General features: G+C 41.0%; 1 protein-coding gene across 1 annotated transcript; it reads left to right on the top strand.

Moving 5' to 3' along the window:
- Window positions 1-4271: 4271 nt before the first annotated feature.
- Window positions 4272-20013, top strand: SERINC1 (serine incorporator 1). The gene is made up of 10 exons (XM_072332071.1): window positions 4272-4431; window positions 9669-9830; window positions 10785-10978; window positions 13490-13569; window positions 13734-13871; window positions 15905-16074; window positions 16169-16259; window positions 17215-17356; window positions 17537-17767; window positions 18435-20013. The coding sequence occupies exons 1-10, from the start codon at window positions 4393-4395 to the stop codon at window positions 18571-18573; spliced, it is 1386 nt and encodes a 461-aa protein (XP_072188172.1). The 5' UTR covers window positions 4272-4392; the 3' UTR covers window positions 18574-20013.
- Window positions 20014-20511: the final 498 nt, after the last annotated feature.

Below are 20511 nucleotides of genomic sequence, written 5' to 3'. Positions count from 1 at the left end.
AATCCGTTGCAACACTAGATTTTGATCTGCATAAATGTTTGATAGAATAAGAAAACAACTTGTAAGAGGAGAATAAAGATAAGCATTTATCTCACAGCCTTATCTTTTTGACTCATAATCAGATTTGCATCTGTTCCAGTCCCTAAAAATCATGCCCTCTGAGCTCCAGACACTTCAGATCCCTCCTGTATGGGCCTTGGCACAGACTACCAGAAACAAGGATGTTATGCCCATTCTTAACACAGTTTTCTTTGTGCTCCACTTCTCTCTCTCAACAGACATAAGCCTGGATATCTTCGTCTGTTATCACAGAATTTACTGCTCTTTGATTTAAAGAGAAACTACAGGCCCATCAGCCTGACCTCGGTACTGGGAAAAGTTATGGAACAAATCATCTTGGGTGAGATCATACAGCATGTGTGTGGTGTCCGGGGGATCAGTCCCAGCCAGCATGGATTCATGAAAGGCAGGTCGTGCATAACCAACCTCATTTCCTTCTACGACTGGGTGACCAGACTGGTAGATGATGGAAAGGCTGTTGATGTAGTCTACCTAGACTTCAGCAAGGCCTTTGACATGTACTCTCACAGTATTCTCCTGGGAAAAAAGGCTGCCCATGGCCTGGACAGGTATACCCTTCTTTGGGTAAGGAACTGGCTAGAGGGCCGTGCCCAGCAGGTAGTGGTTAATGGAGTTAAGTCTGGCTGGTGACCCGTTACAAGTGGTGTCAACCAGAGGTCAGTACTAGGACCCATCTTGTTTAATATCTTCATTGATTACCTAGATGAGGAGATTGAGTGTACCCTCAGTAAATTTGCAGATGACACCAAGTTGGGATGTGGTGTTGATCTGCCTGAGGGTAGGGGAGGCCCTCCAGAGGGATCTGGATAGGCTGGATTGCTGGTCTGAGGCAAATAGGATGAGGTTCAACAAGGCCAAATGCTGGGTCCTGCACTTTGGCTACAATAACCCCATGTAGTGCTATAGGCTTGGGGCAGAGTGGCTGGATGGCTGTGAAGAGGAAAGGGACCTGGGGGTGTTGGTCGATGCTTGGCTGAACATCAGCTGACAGTGTGCCCAGGTGGCCAAGAAGGCCAACAGCATCCTGGCCTGTATAAGAAATAGTGTGGCCAGCAGGAGCAGAGAGGTAATCATCCCTCTGTACTCAGCACTGGTGAGGCACCTTGAGTACTGCGTTCAGTTTTGGGCTCCTCACTACAAGAAAGACCTGGACCGTGTCCAGAGAAGGGCAATTAAACTGGTGAGGTGTCTGGAGCACAAGTCTTATGAGGAGCGGCTCAGGGAGCTGGGATTGTTTAGCCTGGAGACGAGGAGGCTCAGGGGAGACCTCATTGCACTCTACAACTTCCTGAAGGGAGGTTGTGATGAGGAGGAGCTTGGCCTCTTCTCCCAGGCAACAAACAGGACCCGAGGAAATGGCCACAAGTTGTACCAGAGGAGGTTTAGACCTAAGAAGGAACTTTTCTCTCAGAGAGTGGTCAGGCACGGGAATGGCTGCCTAGGGAGGTGGTGGAGTCGCCATCCCTGGCAGTGTTCAAGAGACGTCTTGATAGGGAGCTCTGAGATATGGTTTAGTGGTTTGCTGTAGCTACGTAATGGGAGAACAGATGGACTAGATGATCTTGTAGGTCCCTTCCAACCTTGTGATTCTACGATTCTAAAGGACTGAGGGGGTCAAACCCCGATTTTTGTAGCTTTCATTTAATTAGAGCTTACAACAACTGCCGCCTGGAGCAGCGCTCACATACCCCTGTTTCGGGCCCTGTTTCAGCCCGACCCGCTGATCCCGCCCGGCCCACTCCGGTTGCCGCGCACACGCCGTGCGTCACGGCTGGGCGCCGCCTCCACTCCGGTGTCGCAGTGCACCCTAGGGGCGGCACGCCTCAGAGACGGCCGCGATCCCTGCAGGGGCCTCCCTCAGCTCCGGGGGCTGTTCCTTCTCACAATCCTTTCTTTTTCTTTTACTGAAGCAGCATATAGATCTGGGCTCTGCAGTCCCTGGGCAGAGAACGGGGGCAGAAGAGAGATGCTATCTGAACATGCTCTCACTACAGCTGGCATCCATAAATCTCCCTCCCATCCTAGACTGCACTTGCGTTATTGTGCATTTGAAGTCCCTTCATCTTCAATACCTTTAACAAAGAATTATGGATTTGGAAAAGCCTTACAAAAAATATAAGCAATTATATTGTATCTTCTTCTGTATAGTTTGCATTCCTCACAGTGACCTAAGGATATAAAGACCACAGACAAAATGTCTGTGGAGCTTATAAAAAGGCTTATCTATGTCTATAAAAAGGTTTATAAACAGGCTTTTCTGCTGCACGTTGAAGTGTGTGTGGCCATTGCTGTGATCTCCCCACAGGGCAGCTTTGGACTCTGCAGAGCTGGTGTTCACTGGGGGAGTTGATGGAGACCGTGGGATAGATTGGCGGTTTCTGGTTTGGAAAATTCCAAACTCATTTTCCAAAATGCATCCGATAGAAAGCTGTAAATAAATAAATAAATAAAATGCAAACACTGCTATGAAAATAAAGAAATCACGAAAACACAGAAATGCTGCAAGAGGTCTTCGGCATATGGAATGATAGCAAATAGTTGAAAGTACTTATCGTCATTGCTGAAGGTAAACAGAATTCTAGGTATTTCCATAGCAGCCAAAATAGAGCTGTTCAAATTCCTGAAGAACAATTTTGAGAAATTACTAGTTTCTACACAACCAAGATTTCACAGTATGATTAATAGCTGCCAGGCAAGCTGCATTTCACTTGCAGATAAATTCCAGAAGATAAATTCCTGTAGCAGATTGCTCTCACACAACTATCTTGGAAAAGATTTGTGATGAAGGAGGACTTGTTTCACTGAAGTGCACATAATGCTTCATTGTCTTTCCACAGTAGATACCGCAAATAAGACAACAGAAATAATGAGATAATCTGAGAACAATGATGTGATTTAATATTTTGAAGTAAAAGACATGAAGCTCGTCTGTGTAGAAACTGGGCTGTCAGGGGTTTCTGCAATGAGAAAGAGTACAGATTACAGGGATACTAAAGCAGGAAAGAAAGGAAGAAGGAAGAAAAAAAGAAAAATAATAATGATGCCTTATTAGACTTACATGGCAAGGTTTTGGTAGCAGAGGACTGCATGGGTGGCTTCTATGAGTAGAGCCTGGTGACTGCCCCACGTCAGATCGGAGCCACATCCAGCTAGCTTCAAAAGGGAAGCACCACTGGCCATAGCTGAGCCATGAGCAATGCTGATTGTGTCTCTGGCAGAGATTATTAAGAGCTGAAACATCCCTCCTATGAGGGAAGGCTGAGAGAGCTGGAGAAGACTGAGAGAGGACCTTATTAATGTAGACAAACATGGTAGTGGAGGGTATCAACAAGACAGAGCCAGGCTGTTTCCTGTGGTGCCTGCCAGCAGGACAAGAGGCAATAAGCAAAAAGTCTGGGGGAGCTGCTGCTGGTATGTCCCTGTGCTAGAGCAGTTCCTGAAGGATGGGCCTCGTGGTAAAGAGCCATGTTGGAGCTGTACTTGGAGAGCTGCAGCCCGTGAGAACTCGTGCAGGATTAGTTCAGAAAGGAAAGCATCCTGTGGGAAGGGCCCCCCTGCTAGAGCAGGGCAGAGATGAAGTGTTAGGGACTGACAACAGCCCCTGTTCCCATTTCCCCTGTGCTGCTTGGGTAGAGGAGGTAGAAGAGAGTGGTCAGGGAAAGGTGTTTGGATATTAAAACACGCTGGACAAAATGAGATGGTCGTATTTTTGTAAACAAAGTAACCATGCTGTTAAAATTTACATTTTCTATTTCCTCATTTTCCCATTATTTTATAAACCGTTTTTATTTCTGAAGTTCTTACTAGTACTAGTGACATTAAGTAATACAGTCACTAATAAATTAGGTATGATGAAAATCTTACAGAGTCTACCTGGAAATATTATTCAGCTACGTGAGCCATTGACTATGTCCGCCCAGCTCTAACTCATTAAATAATTGTGGTATAAGCTTGGAAACGATAAACACAGCACTAGCAACTGCTATGGAGGGGGTTTAACTTGCCAACTCTGGACTACATCTCTGCTTTCAAGTACACCTAGGCTTAGAACACCCGGCCCCACCGCACTCAGGCCATCTCACTGACCCGAACGGCCGCCCCGCAGCACTGCCGGACAGCAGGCCGCGAACGTCAAAGAGCCAACACACGCATCGCGCTCAACCTCCGCCACCGCCCCGCCTCTTGCTGCCTTCCGGAAGTGACGCTACACGGCCTCCCGAGCTGCCGGAAGTGCTGCGGCGAAGGGTAAACAGCGCAGTTGGAGGTGCGCGTCCATCTTGGCGGAGTCGGAGTCCGAGTCCGCCGCCAGCCATGGGCGGTGTCCTGGGCCTCTGCTCCATGGCGAGCTGGGTAAGGCGGGCCGGGCGGCGCGGTGGCTTTCTCTTCGTGTTCTCTTCCCTATCTTTCTCTCCTGTTACAGGCCCAGAGCGGCCCCCGCCTCCCGGGGCCTTTGTCTCTCAGCGGCGGGGGTAGTGCCCGTCCGTGTTGCCGGTGTTGGGGAAGCTGTGGCTCTCTCTGTTGCTTCCCGACCTTCGGTGGGCGGCCGCGGCCTCTATAGCTCCTCCTGTCTTGGGCAGGTCCTCGATCCCGCCCTCTGAGCCCCTTCTCGAACTTCTCTGGGCTCCCCCCGCCGAGATGCATGGAGCGTAGACGAGCTTGATACCCAAGCAGGCCACCTGGTCCCTGCTGGTTTCTCAGGCTGCGTTGTCATTCGGAAGGCGTTATGGGGTCTGATAACAACCCTTCCCGGCCCCCTCCCCGCCGCCCTCGTAACCCTTTAAAGCAGTCAAAATTTCATTCAGTGTTGATGAAGTTTGCTCTGTGCTTTGGGAAATACAAAACTTGAGCGTTTCTCTGCTCCTGGTGATTGTATTTAGTTCGTCTTTCTTACGGCTTTGTCTTGGGCAGCTCCGCCCTTTGTAGCATCTTTGTCTTGTCGAGGCATCTTTTTCTCGTTGCTCAGCAGGCTGTGATGATGTCACTGCCGTGCTGAGTGTTGCTCAGTGCTTCTTACTGCTTGGGAACAATAGCTGAAGGTGGGCTTAAAAGTGTTAGCATCATACAGGGAAACACAAAAGTCTGTAAGATCCTTTATGGCAGTTTTCTTCCCACTTGAGCTATTGCTGTCTTGTCTTTAAGTGATCCATCTTTCTAAATCTAGGCCTTGTACAAGGTTCAGAATCGTGCATTATGGATCCACGAACTTCTGGCATAAAAATGTCAATGGGATTGTGAAAAACTAAATTTTTCTCACCAAAAAGGCTGTACTTTTTCTCTACTTAGAGAACATGAAGTTGTGTGCATTTAAACAGAAACTCATGCAGTTAATTTAATGGTCTAACAAAGCCTCTCATAGATCCAAGCTCCTATGTTTGCACTGTAGTTTATCAAAGCATGTGAAGTTCATTTTTGTTTCTGCTAGAGTGATGTGTAGAGTGGTGATAATTTAATTCCTTAATCTCCTGTACAAATTCAGTTAAATGATCATAGAGACAGTAAATTAGTGGGTATGAAATAAGCTGCTGGGCTGATATACACGTAAATAAACTGCTGGAACACTGATGGTGTTTTGCCAAAGAGGTGCTGTTAGCGTTCATTTCTCTTTAATTAACATTTTAAACACCACTTAATGGATTAAGCCAGGTAGGCTTTAATTAATAGCTGAATGTAGTTGCTTTAACATTTCTGATTGTTGTGAAGCACTAAGTGTTGCAATAACTAGTTTAATGAAAATATTTGAGTTAATACATGTTGCATTTTCAAGTGAATAAACAGCCTTCCTGGTAATTGGTGTTCGTAGCGCATGAGGAATCCTGTGTATGTGCTGTTTGTTCTGAGCGTTAATTTCTGCTGAGACAAATGTTTTCAAGATCATATATTGGTCTTTTAAGTGCAGTGGCTTACACAGTAATGGAATCTTGGCTAAGTTAGATTTACTATGGGAAAATTCCATTCTTTAAAGCACCTGAAACAAATCCTTTTTTTGTTGTTGTTGTTGTTTTGTGGTTTTTTTGTTTGTTTTTTCCTGGTGGCTTTAAAGTACCAATTTTCTCTACATGGTTAAAAACACAACTAATCAGTGCTTAATGTCTGTGCAGTAGTTTGTACAGCTGGAGTCTGTCTGTATCCCCAGTCATTAAGAATACATCTGTATAAAGAGTTCATGGCTCTGAAAGAGGAGGGAGGTTTCAGAGGAGCCAGATGTCATGGAGTTTGATGATGCAGACTGTGCCAGCCTGGGTAAGCTGCTCTTCTTCTGGCTGCAGAGACAGTGCTGCTCACAATGCTTTGCAGGGTTAGGTGTGCTGTGCAGGGCTCTTCTGAGTAACTGACTTTGGCATCCTTTGTTTCTTTGAGATTATTTTGTATAGTTACTTCTTGTTCTAACTGTGCAGTGTGGTGCTGTGCTGCACAGGCAGTCTTTGCAAGGATGAACTAGGAGTAGGGTGAAGCCTTAAAGAGCATTGTCATCTCACCAAAAGGTTTCTGATCCCAGTGGCCTAAAACAATCAGTCCTGATGCTTTTACTCCATTGCGTCTTGTTTGTATTGCAGTGCTTTCTGAAGTAGCTTGTTGCATCTGTGTGTAAGCTGAACTTCACCTGAAAAGATACTTTTAAGCTTTGATCTGCGCAGTATTATCTTGCTGTTTGTACCGTGATGTATTTTATGAGGAGAACTCTGCATATAGGAGGAAAGAAATCAGTACAAACTATCTTTTCAGCTGGTAAACTGCATTCTGTGGGCAGATTGCTTCTTGCTCCCTGTTCTGTTTGGAGTCTACTACTTGTTAGATGGATTTTTAATAATAGTACGTGCAATCCAATAAAATAATACATATTGTCTCCTCTGAAGAAGGAGAGACTCGGACTGTAACGTGGTTTCCTGTAGAAGCAGATAATGTGCATTAATAGAATCAGGAGATGTCTCTTGTTCAGAGATGTGCTTGTGAGAATGAGTTGTTCACGGGCAAGGTGTTTTAAAAGCTGGTGCTCAGACAGTTGAAGTCAAATAGGGAATATTGTCTTAGTTGAGGCATATTTTTTACTGAGTGAGGTGGATGCAGTAGTGTTCCTTTCAGCTCCTCTGAGTCCACAGAAACATCCAAGTTATGTGCACTCCTGTGTGTTCCCTTTCTAACACTCAGGAGTAAGCTGCTTCATTTACTTAGCCTTTAATAAACAATTTAACAGTGATAATTTAGACAAGTTTATGCCTGACAGTCTTCCCACCAAGTTTTCTGCAGCAAATGAACATAGACTTGTGTCCTGCTCTGGCAAATTCAAGCTTTTAGTCAAGAATATATTTAAAAATATGAAGACAGACAAAACTTGTTGAAGTATAGAACTAGATAAGGAAAGTAATGTTTTGTATAGAGAGTAGGAATATTTTTCACTAGGGAGGTTATTTTTGGTGAGGAAATACCATAAATGTAGTAGTATTCCAAAAAGTCCTGATAAGTCCTAAGCAAATACTTGTCATTTGTTTCCTAGTTACTTAGCATAGCTGCCCTTAATGTAGTTGCTTGCAATCAGCATCTTCTTTCACATTGTGTTGCGGTGATACTGAGCTGAGGAGGTGAAAGTCAGAGTGATGTGCAGTCATTTACATACTGGATTCGTTATAATGGGAATGGCCTAGTTTTGCTTTTTATAGCAAGGCAAAATTAATGATGTTTGTTGATTCAGAAACGATTCTGTAGTAGAGTTGAACAAACATTTTTGGTTCTTCCAGCCTTGAACAAGAGCATATGGAAAAAGAATATAAGGGAATTATTTTGAAGACCCATGAGGTGGGTCTGGTTGATACTGCCAGGACAGAAAATCAGAGCCTTTTCCCAAGGGCATCCCAGGCGACTGCCAGGAGTCATAGAATCATAGAATGGCCTGGGTTAAAAAGGACTACAATGATCATCTTGTTTCAATGCTCCTGCTGTGTTCAGGGTCACCAACCTCTAGACCAAGCTGCCCAGAGCCACATTCAGCCTGGCTTTGAATGCCTCCAGGGATGGGGCATCCATTACCTCCTTGAGCAACCTGTTCCAGTGCATCACCACCCTCTGTGTGAAAATCTTTCTCCTAATTAAAACCATTCCCCCTTATCCTATTACTATCCATCCTCATAAACAGCTGTTTCCCCTCCTGTTTATATGCTCCCTTCAAGTACTGTAAGGCCAATGGCTCCAGTACTGGAGTCGTCTGGCTGTCTGCTGGTGTGCTGCTACCTTCCTGCAGGGCAGACCACTGGTGTTTTGTTTGCCATATGACTAAGTATTAAGAACTCTGCCATATACTCATCATCCTGGCTGACTGATGTGTACTGGTCATGTGCCTGTGCCTGGGTGTCCCTTGTGTGATGATTAATGCCTATGTGTTTTTTTGGTGTTTTTTTTTTGTTTGTTTGTTTGTTTTGTTGTTGTTTTTGTTTCATTTTGACACAAACAGAGGTGAGTTTTGCCACTATTTAGTGCCTTTATAAGAGGTTACATGTTCTCCTGTAGTGCAGTCAGAGCAGGTCTTGTGTAATGAAGGCAACCATAGCAGGGGACACTATAGTCTTACATTGGTAAAGTTTATTGTGTAAGTGAATAATGTGTGGCTTCCAAAACTTACCTGTAACTACTCACTGGGGTTTCCCATACTTTGGTTTATTTTACATAAAACAGTTTGTTTGTTAATGGGGGGAATGAACTGCAAAACATTTTAATTTTCCCTCTTCTGATTTATGTTTATTTGTGGACCCTTACCCTTCTTTTGCTCCCTAAGCTGTCTCTCAACAAGTAGCTGAGCACTGCTAGAGTGAAGTATGGGGAGCTTTTTGTTTCTTTTTGTTAATCTGCGCCCTTCTTCCAGTAGTGCCTTGCTTAAGACCAAAACTCACTGAATGCAAGTAACAGATCTGTGATTCTTTCATAGTATTTACAACTGTTGTACGTTTCTTCTTGTTTCTGTTGTTGATATTTGGGAGAGCTGATAATACATACGGTGCCTTTGTACTATTTGTGCTGTTACTAACTTTTGTTACATTGCAACTAACAGAATTGCATGATACCCAGACGCAAGTAGCTGCTAAAAATGCAATAAATAACAGCCTAAGCTTTAGGCTTATTTTACCTGTTGTTTTTTGTGCTGCACTGATGTTTATGGCCTCAGTAAGGATTGCAGCCCAACTGTAAATACCGAAGGCATATCTAGATGGCACTTATATTCACATTTTTCTTTCTATGGGGTGTATGTTTTATCTCTGCAGCTGTGCAGGGGAGGATGTTTTTGCTAGGCTGAAAGAATCCTTGAATCTTAATTAGATGAAAAAAATGTAATGCATTCCAAGAGAGCAAGTAAGCATGAATCCAGGCTGAATGGATAAATGATTGCTTTTGATGTAGAAGTAGTTTCACTGTACAGTGGTGCATTAGGAAGCACCACCAGGACGTGTTTGGAGGCCCTGTAACATGTTGCATCTACTTAGCCTACAGTAACATTGAGTGATTTTTCCATCCTAACTTCTGATAATCTGCGCAGCCTGACTGAAACCTAGGAGTGCAAAGCTTTTTAAAAGTGTTTGTTTTACTTTCCTTATCTCCATCAGATACCATGTTTGTGTGGAAGTGCCCCGTGCCTGCTCTGCAGGTGCTGTCCCAGTGGAAACAACTCCACCATCACTAGGCTGATCTATGCCTTCTTCTTGCTTCTCGGTGTGAGCGTGGCCTGTGTGATGTTAATTCCAGGAATGGAAGAGCAGCTGAAAAAGGTCAGGTTACTTCTTTGCTAACATGTTTGGTAGAACAAATGTCAGAAGTAATTGTATATGATATCCCTCAGAGCGTGGATTTTGATCAGAAATGTATAATTTTTCTGCCATTTGTGCTTCACAATCACTATTAATTTGATTACAGGTCAAGTAAACAAAGGACTTGTGGAAGAATCATTGTGTACATAAATAGCACTATTTACTAGTAAAGTTGCACTTTAATTGCTTGGATAAGAAAAGTCTTTAATCAAACAGGAAATCGTAATTTATATTTATAGGTGTGGGTTTTTTTGTATATTACCAAGATGTTTGTAGTTCTTAATTGATTTTGACTGCTGTTAATAAGAATATGAGCGAGAAACGAACACGGTCTACAATTTCTATTTGGTTGTGCTACTCTAGTTAAAATGTTATATTAATTGCAAATGTACAGCAAGAATATTTTTTACAAAGGGTAGTAGGACATTCTTAGGGGATTTTAGAGTCTTATTTATATGAAGATTGTGAATGAACTTAATGGAGGGATAACCTCAACTTTTAATTACTGGGGAGTTTATAGCTTTTCTGAACTTTGATTGCACACTCTGTAGTTCTGTTAGTCTTCATTTTGTTTCTTGTTCTTTTTCTTTTCTATTCTTTTTGTTGTGGTAGGCAGTAACTTCAGTTAGGCATCTTTTCATTTTCCACCCCTTTGTCCCCACATGTTGTCTGTAGGTGTTTATTTCTGAAAATTTCATTTCATCCATGTTTTTTTATTCCCCTTGAATGCATTTAACATTCTGGTTTCAGCTTTAATTGTACAGCTGTACAGCCCAGCAGTATCTTATTTTCTAGCCGAGTTTGTAGTTCTTAATATTCTATTCATTACTATTGTAAGATTATGCAAATTGCTACCACCTATTTACACACAGGGGGCTTTTTACAGGTCACTGAAGTATCTTGTGTCTGTTACAGATTCCTGGATTTTGCGATGGAGGGATGGGAACAACTATTCCTGGTGTTCATGGCCACGTGAACTGCGATGTGTTAGTTGGTTACAAAGCAGTGTACCGCGTGTGCTTTGGTATGGCAATGTTCTTTCTTCTCTTCTCCTTGCTGATGATCAAAGTGAAGAGCAGCAATGATCCAAGAGCAGCAGTTCATAATGGGTAAGGTACAGAAATGAGAACTGAGATGGGCACTTAACTGTGGGCTTTGTGGGAAATTGCTTGTGAGATGTAGCTACTGTAGAAATGTAGCCTGCAGCCATGCACGCTGGTCCAATGTACTGTTCCACAAGCAAAAGAATTTCTTAGCAGTTGGAGGAGTGTTACTGCAGTAAAGGGCATTCAAAGTTAGAGTTCTCAGAATGGATTCATTTTTGTGAAAGAAGAAGATACACGTGACAGCCAGTTTTGAGAGCTGTAGCTATGGCACTGGGTAATCTGTTTATGCATTTCCCAAGAGTAGAGATTCTTCTTTTGTCCAAAGAAGATGTAATTCAAAAAAGGAATAATGCTACCGTTCTAGTTCTGAGATGTTTTTCATGTATAGAAGGATTTAAAAGCCTTATCTGTTCTCTAACAATTAGATTCCACTTAACTTTGACGTTTGCTGTTGAGTTTAAATATAGTTGTATAAATACGTAACAATGTTTACCTCCCTGCTATCTTTTCTTCAGTTTTCTTTTCTGATCAGACTGAAGATCAGATGCAATGTTGGGATATTTGGCGATGCATTAGAAGCAATGACTCAGTTCAGTCTCTATCCTTTGCTTTGTTCATGAGTATCCCCTATATCTTCCAGTATTGTCACAGAAAACTGTTAAAATATACTTCTAAAAAGCAAAAGAAGGTAAATCAGGTTGTGAATGCTTTGAGGGATTTTGTTTTGTTTTAATAAAATACAGTATATGTGGTGTAGAATCTTCTACCTGAAGACAACTTCTTAGGGGTTTGGTGTCTTCCTGATAGGCTTGTCTGGAGTTGCAGTATCTGATACAGGTTTTTGGTATTACACAACCCACAGAAGTTTATTCTTCTTAACCAGTGCAGCATCAGCATTAGAATAGAAGGAAAAAATATGTTCTTTAACTATTACCAGTAACATATGTAATGATGCTACCTGCCAACACTCCTGTAACAGGTAGCTGCTTCAGTAATACACCTATAAAGCTAGCTTTATGAAACTTTGGGCTTTTATTTTTAAGTTGGATACATAGTATCATCATAGTATCATAGTATCATAGTATCGTGCGAGTTGGAAGGGACCTTAGAGATCATCGAGTCCAACTCCCGGGTTTCGAGCCCCCTGTGTAGCGAAGGGGCACTTCTACCCCTGCGCCACAGGGGGGATTCGAACCTGGGCCCTCCAGTGCCGCAGGCAGCAGCTTAAACCGCTGCGCCACTGGGGGCACACACATACATCTTCAGTTAACACTTTGTGGTGTAATCGTTCTGTTAGTGATCTGAAATATTCAGAGCATTAGGTTTTCCCACACCTATGTACTTACTTCTTCACGCTTGCTTACAAGTCAAACCTAGTAGATAAGATCTCTAGTGCCAACATTTACTTTCTTTGCTTTTTCTGTCGGCAGTCAAAATGACTTGCCATTTTCTTACCGGGAATGCAACAAACACGGTTATAATGTATTCAGGGGGTTGTTACTCACTTGCAGAGAAGAACAGCAACTGTAGGTGTTTTTTAAGAGAAGTCTTATTTTTAGCTGTCGTGCAAACTGTGCGTGGTTGAAGTGTTAAGGCCCTTTAAAATGCATAGAATTAGAGAGGAACTTTGCATAAAATTGAAACTGTTTTTATAAAGACATTTAAATGTCCGTGCAGATTTAAAAGCTGGTTTAAGTGGGTTATGCATTTTACAATACATTTTCAGAGTTAGTTCAACTTTCATACGTACTTTTTTCTATATCCCAGCGAATTCATGTTTTCCCATATTCTGCACTTCTCCCATCTTATTTTGCTTCTCTCTGCCCAACTGAACTTCTCTGAGGAGTTCTCATCTGAAGAGATTTAATCTCATCTTTTGCTTGTTATGATCAAGCAGTGGTGACTGAAGTTTGAGGAAAAGATAGGGTGGGATAGATAATATAAAGCCCACGCAGCTGTTTGAATCGTGGGAGTGTGGTGCATGTCTTTGTGCTATATTCAGTTCTGAAGTACACATAGATGCTATCATGCCTATATTTGGAGCTCCGTGCCATTCTGATCTGGGAAAGTTTGCTGTACTTTTATTTGAAGTTCACTACACAGGATGTTGTTAAGGTGTGTGGTGAATCGTTGGTGGGAAATATTTCCCTGTCTCCTCTCTGTGTGACATCTGATTTGTTGTTTGTCCTTGAGCATGTATCTCACAGTTTCATTCCATCCTGGCTTCAAGCATCAGGGAGATGTCTATGGGAAATTAGTGTTGAACTCTTATAAATCTGGCATGGTTTAACATCATTTACTGCAGGAAAAAAACAACCTTGGATAGATAAAGAATTTTATCTTCTGAAGAAACAAGAATGAGTCCAAAAAAAAACCAACAAAACAGCCTCTGAACCCTCTGAGAATGTGTTTTGTGTTACTTTGAGTTCTTGTGAAGCAGATAGGACTGCAGTAGTTGCCAGACTTTTTCTTACTTTTTTCTTTTTTTTTTTTTTCTTCCCTTTAATTCTTCAGGTTCTGGTTCTTTAAATTTGCAACAGCTCTTGCAATTAGTGTTGGAGCTTTCTTCATCCCAGAGGGACCTTTTACTACTGGTAAGAGAATATTGCCTTCTCTTGGATTAAGGTGCAGTGGTTTTAAAACTTGTGTACTGAGAGCTTACAGTTTTTGTGGCTGCAGAACTGTAGACCTTTCTGTGTGTTGAAGACAAGGTGGTAAATTATCAATGGCTCTGAACTACTTTTATTTTTCTTTATAGTGTGGTTTTATGTAGGTATGTCTGGAGCATTCTGCTTTATTCTTATTCAGCTGGTCCTGCTTATTGACTTTGCTCACTCCTGGAATGAATCTTGGGTTGAAAAAATGGAGGAAGGAAACTCAAGATGCTGGTATGCAGGTATTGTATTGCAACAAGAACTTTTACATTTCACTGTATGTTGTGTTGGATGTATTATTCACCTGAGTAATATATTTTACCAGAAAGCAGAAGAGCTACTTTGTGTATTATGCATCATTTTGTTGTTGTGTGATTCAATTCAACTGTCGCAGTGTTCTTCTGATACTAAGTTAAAAGTGGAAGGAGCAGGAGAAGAGGAAACTGCTGCTAAGTGATGAAATCTAGTCCTTGGGTGCAGGGAATCAGTATAGCATATCAGAGAAGAGGCAGTTATAGTGTTAGGTTCTTAAGTTTCTGCTTTTGTTTTGTTTTGTTTTTTTTTTTTTTTTTTCAACCACAACCACCTTAGCACTGATTAAAAATAAACTGGTTTCATACTGAATGCAAGTCCAGTGAGCTTTTCTATGTCTGCCTATCCTCTTTTAGGGTATAGGATCATTTCATCCTGAAACTCTACCGTGCTGCCCTTTCCTCATAAGAAGGGAGAGGGGACAAAACATGATGGAAAAGGGCTCAAAGTTTGAGATTAAGACAGGGGGATCACCCATAGATTGTAATCACACGTAAAACAGACACACCATCAGGAGATAAATGTAATTTATTGTCTATTGCTAGCGGACTAGAATGGCGAGAACTGAAAACACTTTTCATACCCCTGTTCTTTCTGTTCTTGCTCTTCCACCATGTGGTGCAGGGGTTGTGGTTAGTCCTTAATGCTGTTTCTGCTTCTCCTTCATGATCACTCTGCACCTGTTCCACTTTGGGTCCCTCCTATGGGGAGGGAGGGACTCCCTCTTCAGTTCTTCCTGAGTTGATGTTGAATAGGTTTCCCTTGAGCTGCAGCTCTTCAAGTACTGCTCCAGTGTGGCTCTGTACTATGGGATCTGTCTTTCAGGAATGGCTGCAGTGCAGGGCTCCACAGGCAGCAGCTCACCCAGACCTCCTGCACCATATTGAGCTTCTGTCAATGGGCTCCATGCCTGAGGCCTACTCCTACAGGGGCTTTCCATGGGCTGTGTCCTGCACAGCAGTTTTGCTTTCCTCCCTTCAACATGCTCTCACAGAGGCACAGCCAGCATTGCTTGTGGCTTAGCTCTGCCCAGCAGCAGGTCCCTTTTGGAGTAGCTGGAGCTGGTTCTGATCTGGCACATGGCAGCTGCTGGGCTCTGCTCACAGAGGCCACTTCAGTAATCCCCCACTGCCAAAACCTTGCCATGTGAGCCCTATATAGGCATATGCTGAATGAAGGACCAAGATAGTAAAGGAGAGCACAAGTAATCTCACTGGAGAGATGATTTGTTAATTTTAATAAAGCAATTTCAAATGCGGTAATTCATTCTTGTCAGGAGACAGCTCAGCCTGTCTGTGTGCAATGGATACTTTGTTCTGTAATGTTCTTAATAAGGTGTAATTTTGAGATTTTGATTTTCTTTCTGTTGGAGATATAGCTCTCCATTTTCTTCTCCATAAGCGTTTACCCAAATTGTATGTAACAGAACTGTATTCCTTCATACTTAGTCTGTTTGGTTGCTGTTGAAGTGCTGGAAAATGAAATATAGCTTTGGGCTGTATTTTATTTTTATTTTATTTTTATTTTATTTTTATTTTATTTTTATTTTATTTTTATTTTATTTTTATTTTATTTTTATTTTATTTTTATTTTATTTTTATTTTATTTTTATTTTATTTTTATTTTATTTTTATTTTATTTTTATTTTATTTTTATTTTATTTTTATTTTATTTTTATTTTATTTTTATTTTATTTTTATTTTATTTTTATTTTATTTTTATTTTATTTATTTATTTTATTTTTATTTTATTTATTTATTTTATTTTTATTTTATTTATTTATTTTAGATGTTCTTTTTGACACCTCAAGTTAGAGGGATTTATTTACCTTCAACGTGTCAGAGCCCAAAACTGCTCTCTAATTCTGTTAATAATCATCAGGTTTTGGATAACTTACAATATTATTTCAGCTCTAATATGCCTTATTGCTAATCACTTAAACTCTGTTTCTATTTTTTCACAGCTCTGCTGTCAGCTACAGCTGTCAATTATCTACTGTCTCTAGTAGCTATTGTCTTGTTTTACGTTTATTACACTCATCCAGAAGGTTGTTCTGAAAACAAGACTTTCATCAGTGTTAATATGCTGCTGTGTATCGGTGCTTCTGTGATGTCAATTCTGCCAAGGATTCAGGTATAGTTTTGTTATTTTCTTAGTTTTCTGTATTTATTTTTTGTTTTGAGACTTTTGAGTTGCCTAACTGCTGTTTCATGGCTACTTCATACAGGAATCTCAGCCAAGATCTGGTTTGCTGCAGTCTTCCGTGATTACCATCTATACGATGTATTTGACTTGGTCAGCTATGACCAACGAACCAGGTAACTGTAGCAGCAGTATGTGGCTTTTTAGCTAAACAGTTCAGCTATAAATTCTATATTCACCTGTTTGCAAGGCAGTGTTGGAATGAGGTACTATAATGTGTGCAGCCACAAGTTTCTCCCTTGGCTCTGATTTCCTGCAATAACACTGAATAAATACTTCTTTCAAAGAGATCTCCATACCAGGTTTCATGTTTCTTGCTTGGTATTGAGATGTTATGATATTTTTCCTAATGGAGGAATTATTTCAGTGTAGTATTGTTAAAACATTTATTGCCTGCAAACAACCAGATGTCTTTAAAAAAGTAATAATAAAAATAAGTTACAGCAATTTTATTGATGAAAGTAAACTACCAAATATTGATTGCAGTGCTTTAAATTGTCCGCGGCATGGAAGTAGCCTTTAATCTCAATTGCAGGCAATCTTCTGTGCTCCTGTGTAATGGCAGAGATCGGAGTCAGTGTAACTACTGAAGTAATTATGGAAAAGTAGTCTGCTTTCTGCTGTTTCATTTACGTGTTGTGTGTGGGTGCTTAAGTTTGGAACTGTTGGTGTAAGAAACTAACTTTGTATCATTCTTTTTAACTCTGAGATGACTCTGATACCTAATCTGTAGACTATATTGTTAGCTTGCTTGGTTTCTAGCTGTAGAGTTTATTTGATTTAATATGCAGAGAACTTGTATTTGGTTGCTTCTGGCTATATGAGATGGCAGAAGTAAAGCACTTGATGGGTATCTCAGGGCAGATAGAGGATTTTAAATGTGTATAAATTTTTGTACTGTCATTGGCTTGTTATAGAGACTCTGTAGGTTTAAATTCAAGATTCTGTGCTTCAAAACTTTACTGGTCACAAAGTTTCTTGCTATTACTCTATGTTCTGTATGGAAATACACTTTTTTAAGTACTAGTTCAGTTTTGCTTGATGTAAGTTTTAATGTAATTTCCCTCACAGATAGGCGCTGTAACCCGAGTTTGCTGAGCATCATTGGTTACAATACCACAACCATTCCAACCCAAGGTCAAGTAGTGCAGTGGTGGGATGCGCAAGGAATTGTAGGACTCATTTTGTTTTTGCTGTGTGTTCTGTATTCAAGGTAAGATTGCTTTAAATATATATATATATATATATATATATATATATATATATATATATATATATATATATATATATATATATATATATATATTCCATTGTTTTGTGTTACTTCTGGTTGTCGGATGATAAATTACATTCATTTGGGTAATGGTACTGCATCCTTTCCTGTCAAATACAGCATCCGAACATCCAATAACAGCCAAGTTAACAAGCTGATGCTGACCAGTGATGAATCTACTCTGATAGAGGATGGAATGCCCAGGAATGACGGCTCACTTGATGATGGTGATGATGTTCACCGTGCCATAGATAACGAAAGGGATGGAGTTACTTACAGCTACTCCTTCTTCCATTTTATGCTTTTCCTGGCATCGCTGTATATCATGATGACACTTACCAACTGGTACAGGTATCTGCATTTCATAGTACAGTACACTTAACAGTCTGCATGCAAGATGCTACATTTGGCTGGTCAAACAGGCACAGCTGATGTGCTAGGAGGAATATGACTCTGAATGGGATTTAAGAAGTGTGTACAGTGACCCATGTGAATGAATTGTAGTTGTATAACGTTTACTGATGTTAACAGCTTGAGCAGATGCTGTTCAGAACTCAAAACAAAGATCTCTTAATAATTTGTTGATAAACCACTTGTACCAAAATAATATAACTAGAAAGGTGTTTTCTTCTGAAGTAACTCTTGGTAGTCTTGTTCTTGGTTTGATTCGTGGCTCTGCTTAAAGCAATGTGATATCAAGCTTATTAGTTCTCCTAGGGTGTATCTTTTCACAGGGTCAAATGCATTACCAGTAGCATAAATGCTATCCAGGTTTTCTTTCTGCAGATGTACTTGGTACTCAGTACTTTTTGGGCTGCTCTTGTTTTTCACAACTTGCAAATGCTGTTTTCATACAGATAGGTGTGAGCTAATTGGAGGAAGTAAAGAGGAGGCATCCTGTGAGGTGTTGAGCTGACATGAAAATCATTGACTGTGCAAATGTAGCGTAGTAGCTTACTGCATGATTGCCATGGCACAGCAAAAATTGCAAACATCTCTTTTTTTTTCCTTTCAACAGCCCGGATTCTAATTATGAGACAATGACCAGCAAATGGCCGTCTGTCTGGGTGAAGATATCTTCCAGCTGGATTGGCATTGTGTTGTATGTGTGGACTCTGGTTGCTCCGCTGGTTCTTACAAATCGTGACTTTGACTAAGGGAGCTGTATTGCTCTCCAGGGAAGATGGTGTTAAGTACACAGTGTCTTTGAAACAAACAGTATTCAGGATTGTAGCGTAGTTGTAAATATGTGTGCGCGTGCTGTCTGTGTAGCATATACCCTATAACCTGCTTTACTCTGCATGATCACCTTGAATCATGTCTTCTTGTCACTTCACTAAATGGCTCTTTCTAGCTGAGCTCAGTGAGAAATGCTATGATGATAGTTTTCATAGGATTATTCCTAGATCTCATGCTTTGGGAACATTAGAAGATCAAGGCCTTTTGGAAGTATGTTTTTTTCCCACTCCTCAATCATACAAAATAGTTCTGTGGGGAATGAAGCGCGAGTTTTAATTAATGTAATAAAATAGTATTAGATCAGGCTTTGTAAAGGAAGGAGGGGCTGCCTTTGATAATCCGTGTTGCCTTGATTCCAAAGTAATCTTGAGTTAGCATCGTTAGACCCCAAATTGTGCGTGTTAGTACTTACAAGGCATATTGCATCGTGTTGGTGCTAAAAGCCTGGCCTTGTACTAAAGGCAGCACAGTACCTTTAGCTAAATGGGGAAACCTGCATCTGAAATTGTGGAGAGGATGACATCTTCCTGTGTGCTGCTGTGTCTGATGTGTCCCATTGCAGACAGGACTGGGGAAAAAATATTCCGGTAGCAGATGCTCAGAAGCATGTTTTTAAGACACCCGTTTACAATATGCATCAACGTATTTTTATTTTAAAGGTAGGTTAAGTGGGATAGCTGTGCTTTAATTTATTGCTGGTTTTGTGACACTTCCTTGGCTAAATTACAATCAGACTTAGCAAGGTGCCGAATGGTGAACGCTGTTGGCGCTTCAAAGGAATTTTTGTGATATAATGATTCAAATAGAAGCAGAAGAAGCACTGAAACTGTAGTATCTAGGGGAGGCTTGCATTAACAGAAGTCTTTAAGAAACTCAAGGCTGTACATTTTGATTTGGGTAATTTGCTGTCCATTACCAGAGATGGAGTTCAGCCTAGAAAGCACTTTTAGACAAAAGGTAAAACATTAGATCTGTTTGATTAAAATACTGTATAGTTTTGTGCAGTTACAAAAAAACTAAATGCTTTTGTGCTTGCTGCTTTGTAATTGAAGTATGTAAGCTGCACTATTTATGTTTTTCCTTTAATTGCTATGACCTGAGACTTGAGCTGTCTGGTCGGGAGGTACCCTAGAGCATTTAGATGATGTCATGACTATCCGTTACTGTGATGTTTATGCTGTTACTTCTTGTTGCCGATTCATTTCTAAGCTTTTATTATAACTCATGCTGACATTTATCGCAGAATTATGACACATCACTCAAGTTTGAGATGGTAATGAAAGAATTAGTAAAGGCCTGCAGTAATTTGGAATATGTTGTTACCTTAATAAATAAATTTGGATGAAGCCGTGTAATTATTTTTGATGTCTCGTGCTGCTTCTGAACACGTGGCTAGAATATAGTTCTTATAACGTGTTTGAATCTTACATTCCCTGGACATTTTCAAGTATTTGGCAGTTGAAAAGTAAAAACTGCCAGTTTTTAATATACCGGTGTCAGCTCAGCCCCTTTGCATCACATATAAGCCTGGATGAAGTTTTCCAAATTGTCTCTGTGTTCTTTGCACCCATCTCATTCAAAACACTAAAATGCGTTATACTTGTAACTGCATTTCTACTTAACCAGCAGGACCACCAAGCTAAGAGGTGCAGTTGATACGGTGGAAGGAAGGGACGCCATCCAGAGGGACTTCAGCAGACTTGAAAGGTGGGCCCATGTGAACCTAATGAGGTTCAACACAGCGAAGTGCAAGGTTTTGCATTTGGGCTGGAGGAATCCCAGGCATATATAAAGACTGGAAGGAGCAGTCTTTGAGAGCAGCCCTGCAGAGAAGGACCTGGTAGATGAAAAACTTA

Source organism: Excalfactoria chinensis, chromosome 3, assembly GCF_039878825.1.
Source record: "Excalfactoria chinensis isolate bCotChi1 chromosome 3, bCotChi1.hap2, whole genome shotgun sequence".
NCBI classification, from domain to species: domain Eukaryota; kingdom Metazoa; phylum Chordata; class Aves; order Galliformes; family Phasianidae; genus Excalfactoria; species Excalfactoria chinensis.
This window is presented reverse-complemented; position numbering and strand designations above follow the sequence as displayed.

What these genes read in the sequence shown, in the direction of transcription:
- SERINC1 (XM_072332071.1), top strand. Translation starts at nt 4,393, where the DNA reads ATGGGCGGTGTCCTGGGCCTCTGCTCCATGGCGAGCTGG. An exon ending in TGGAAGAGCAGCTGAAAAAG is followed by an intron (nt 9,831 to 10,784) that starts GTCAGGTTACTT and finishes TGTCTGTTACAG; the next exon opens with ATTCCTGGATTTTGCGATGG. An exon ending in CAATTCTGCCAAGGATTCAG is followed by an intron (nt 16,075 to 16,168) that starts GTATAGTTTTGT and finishes TACTTCATACAG; the next exon opens with GAATCTCAGCCAAGATCTGG.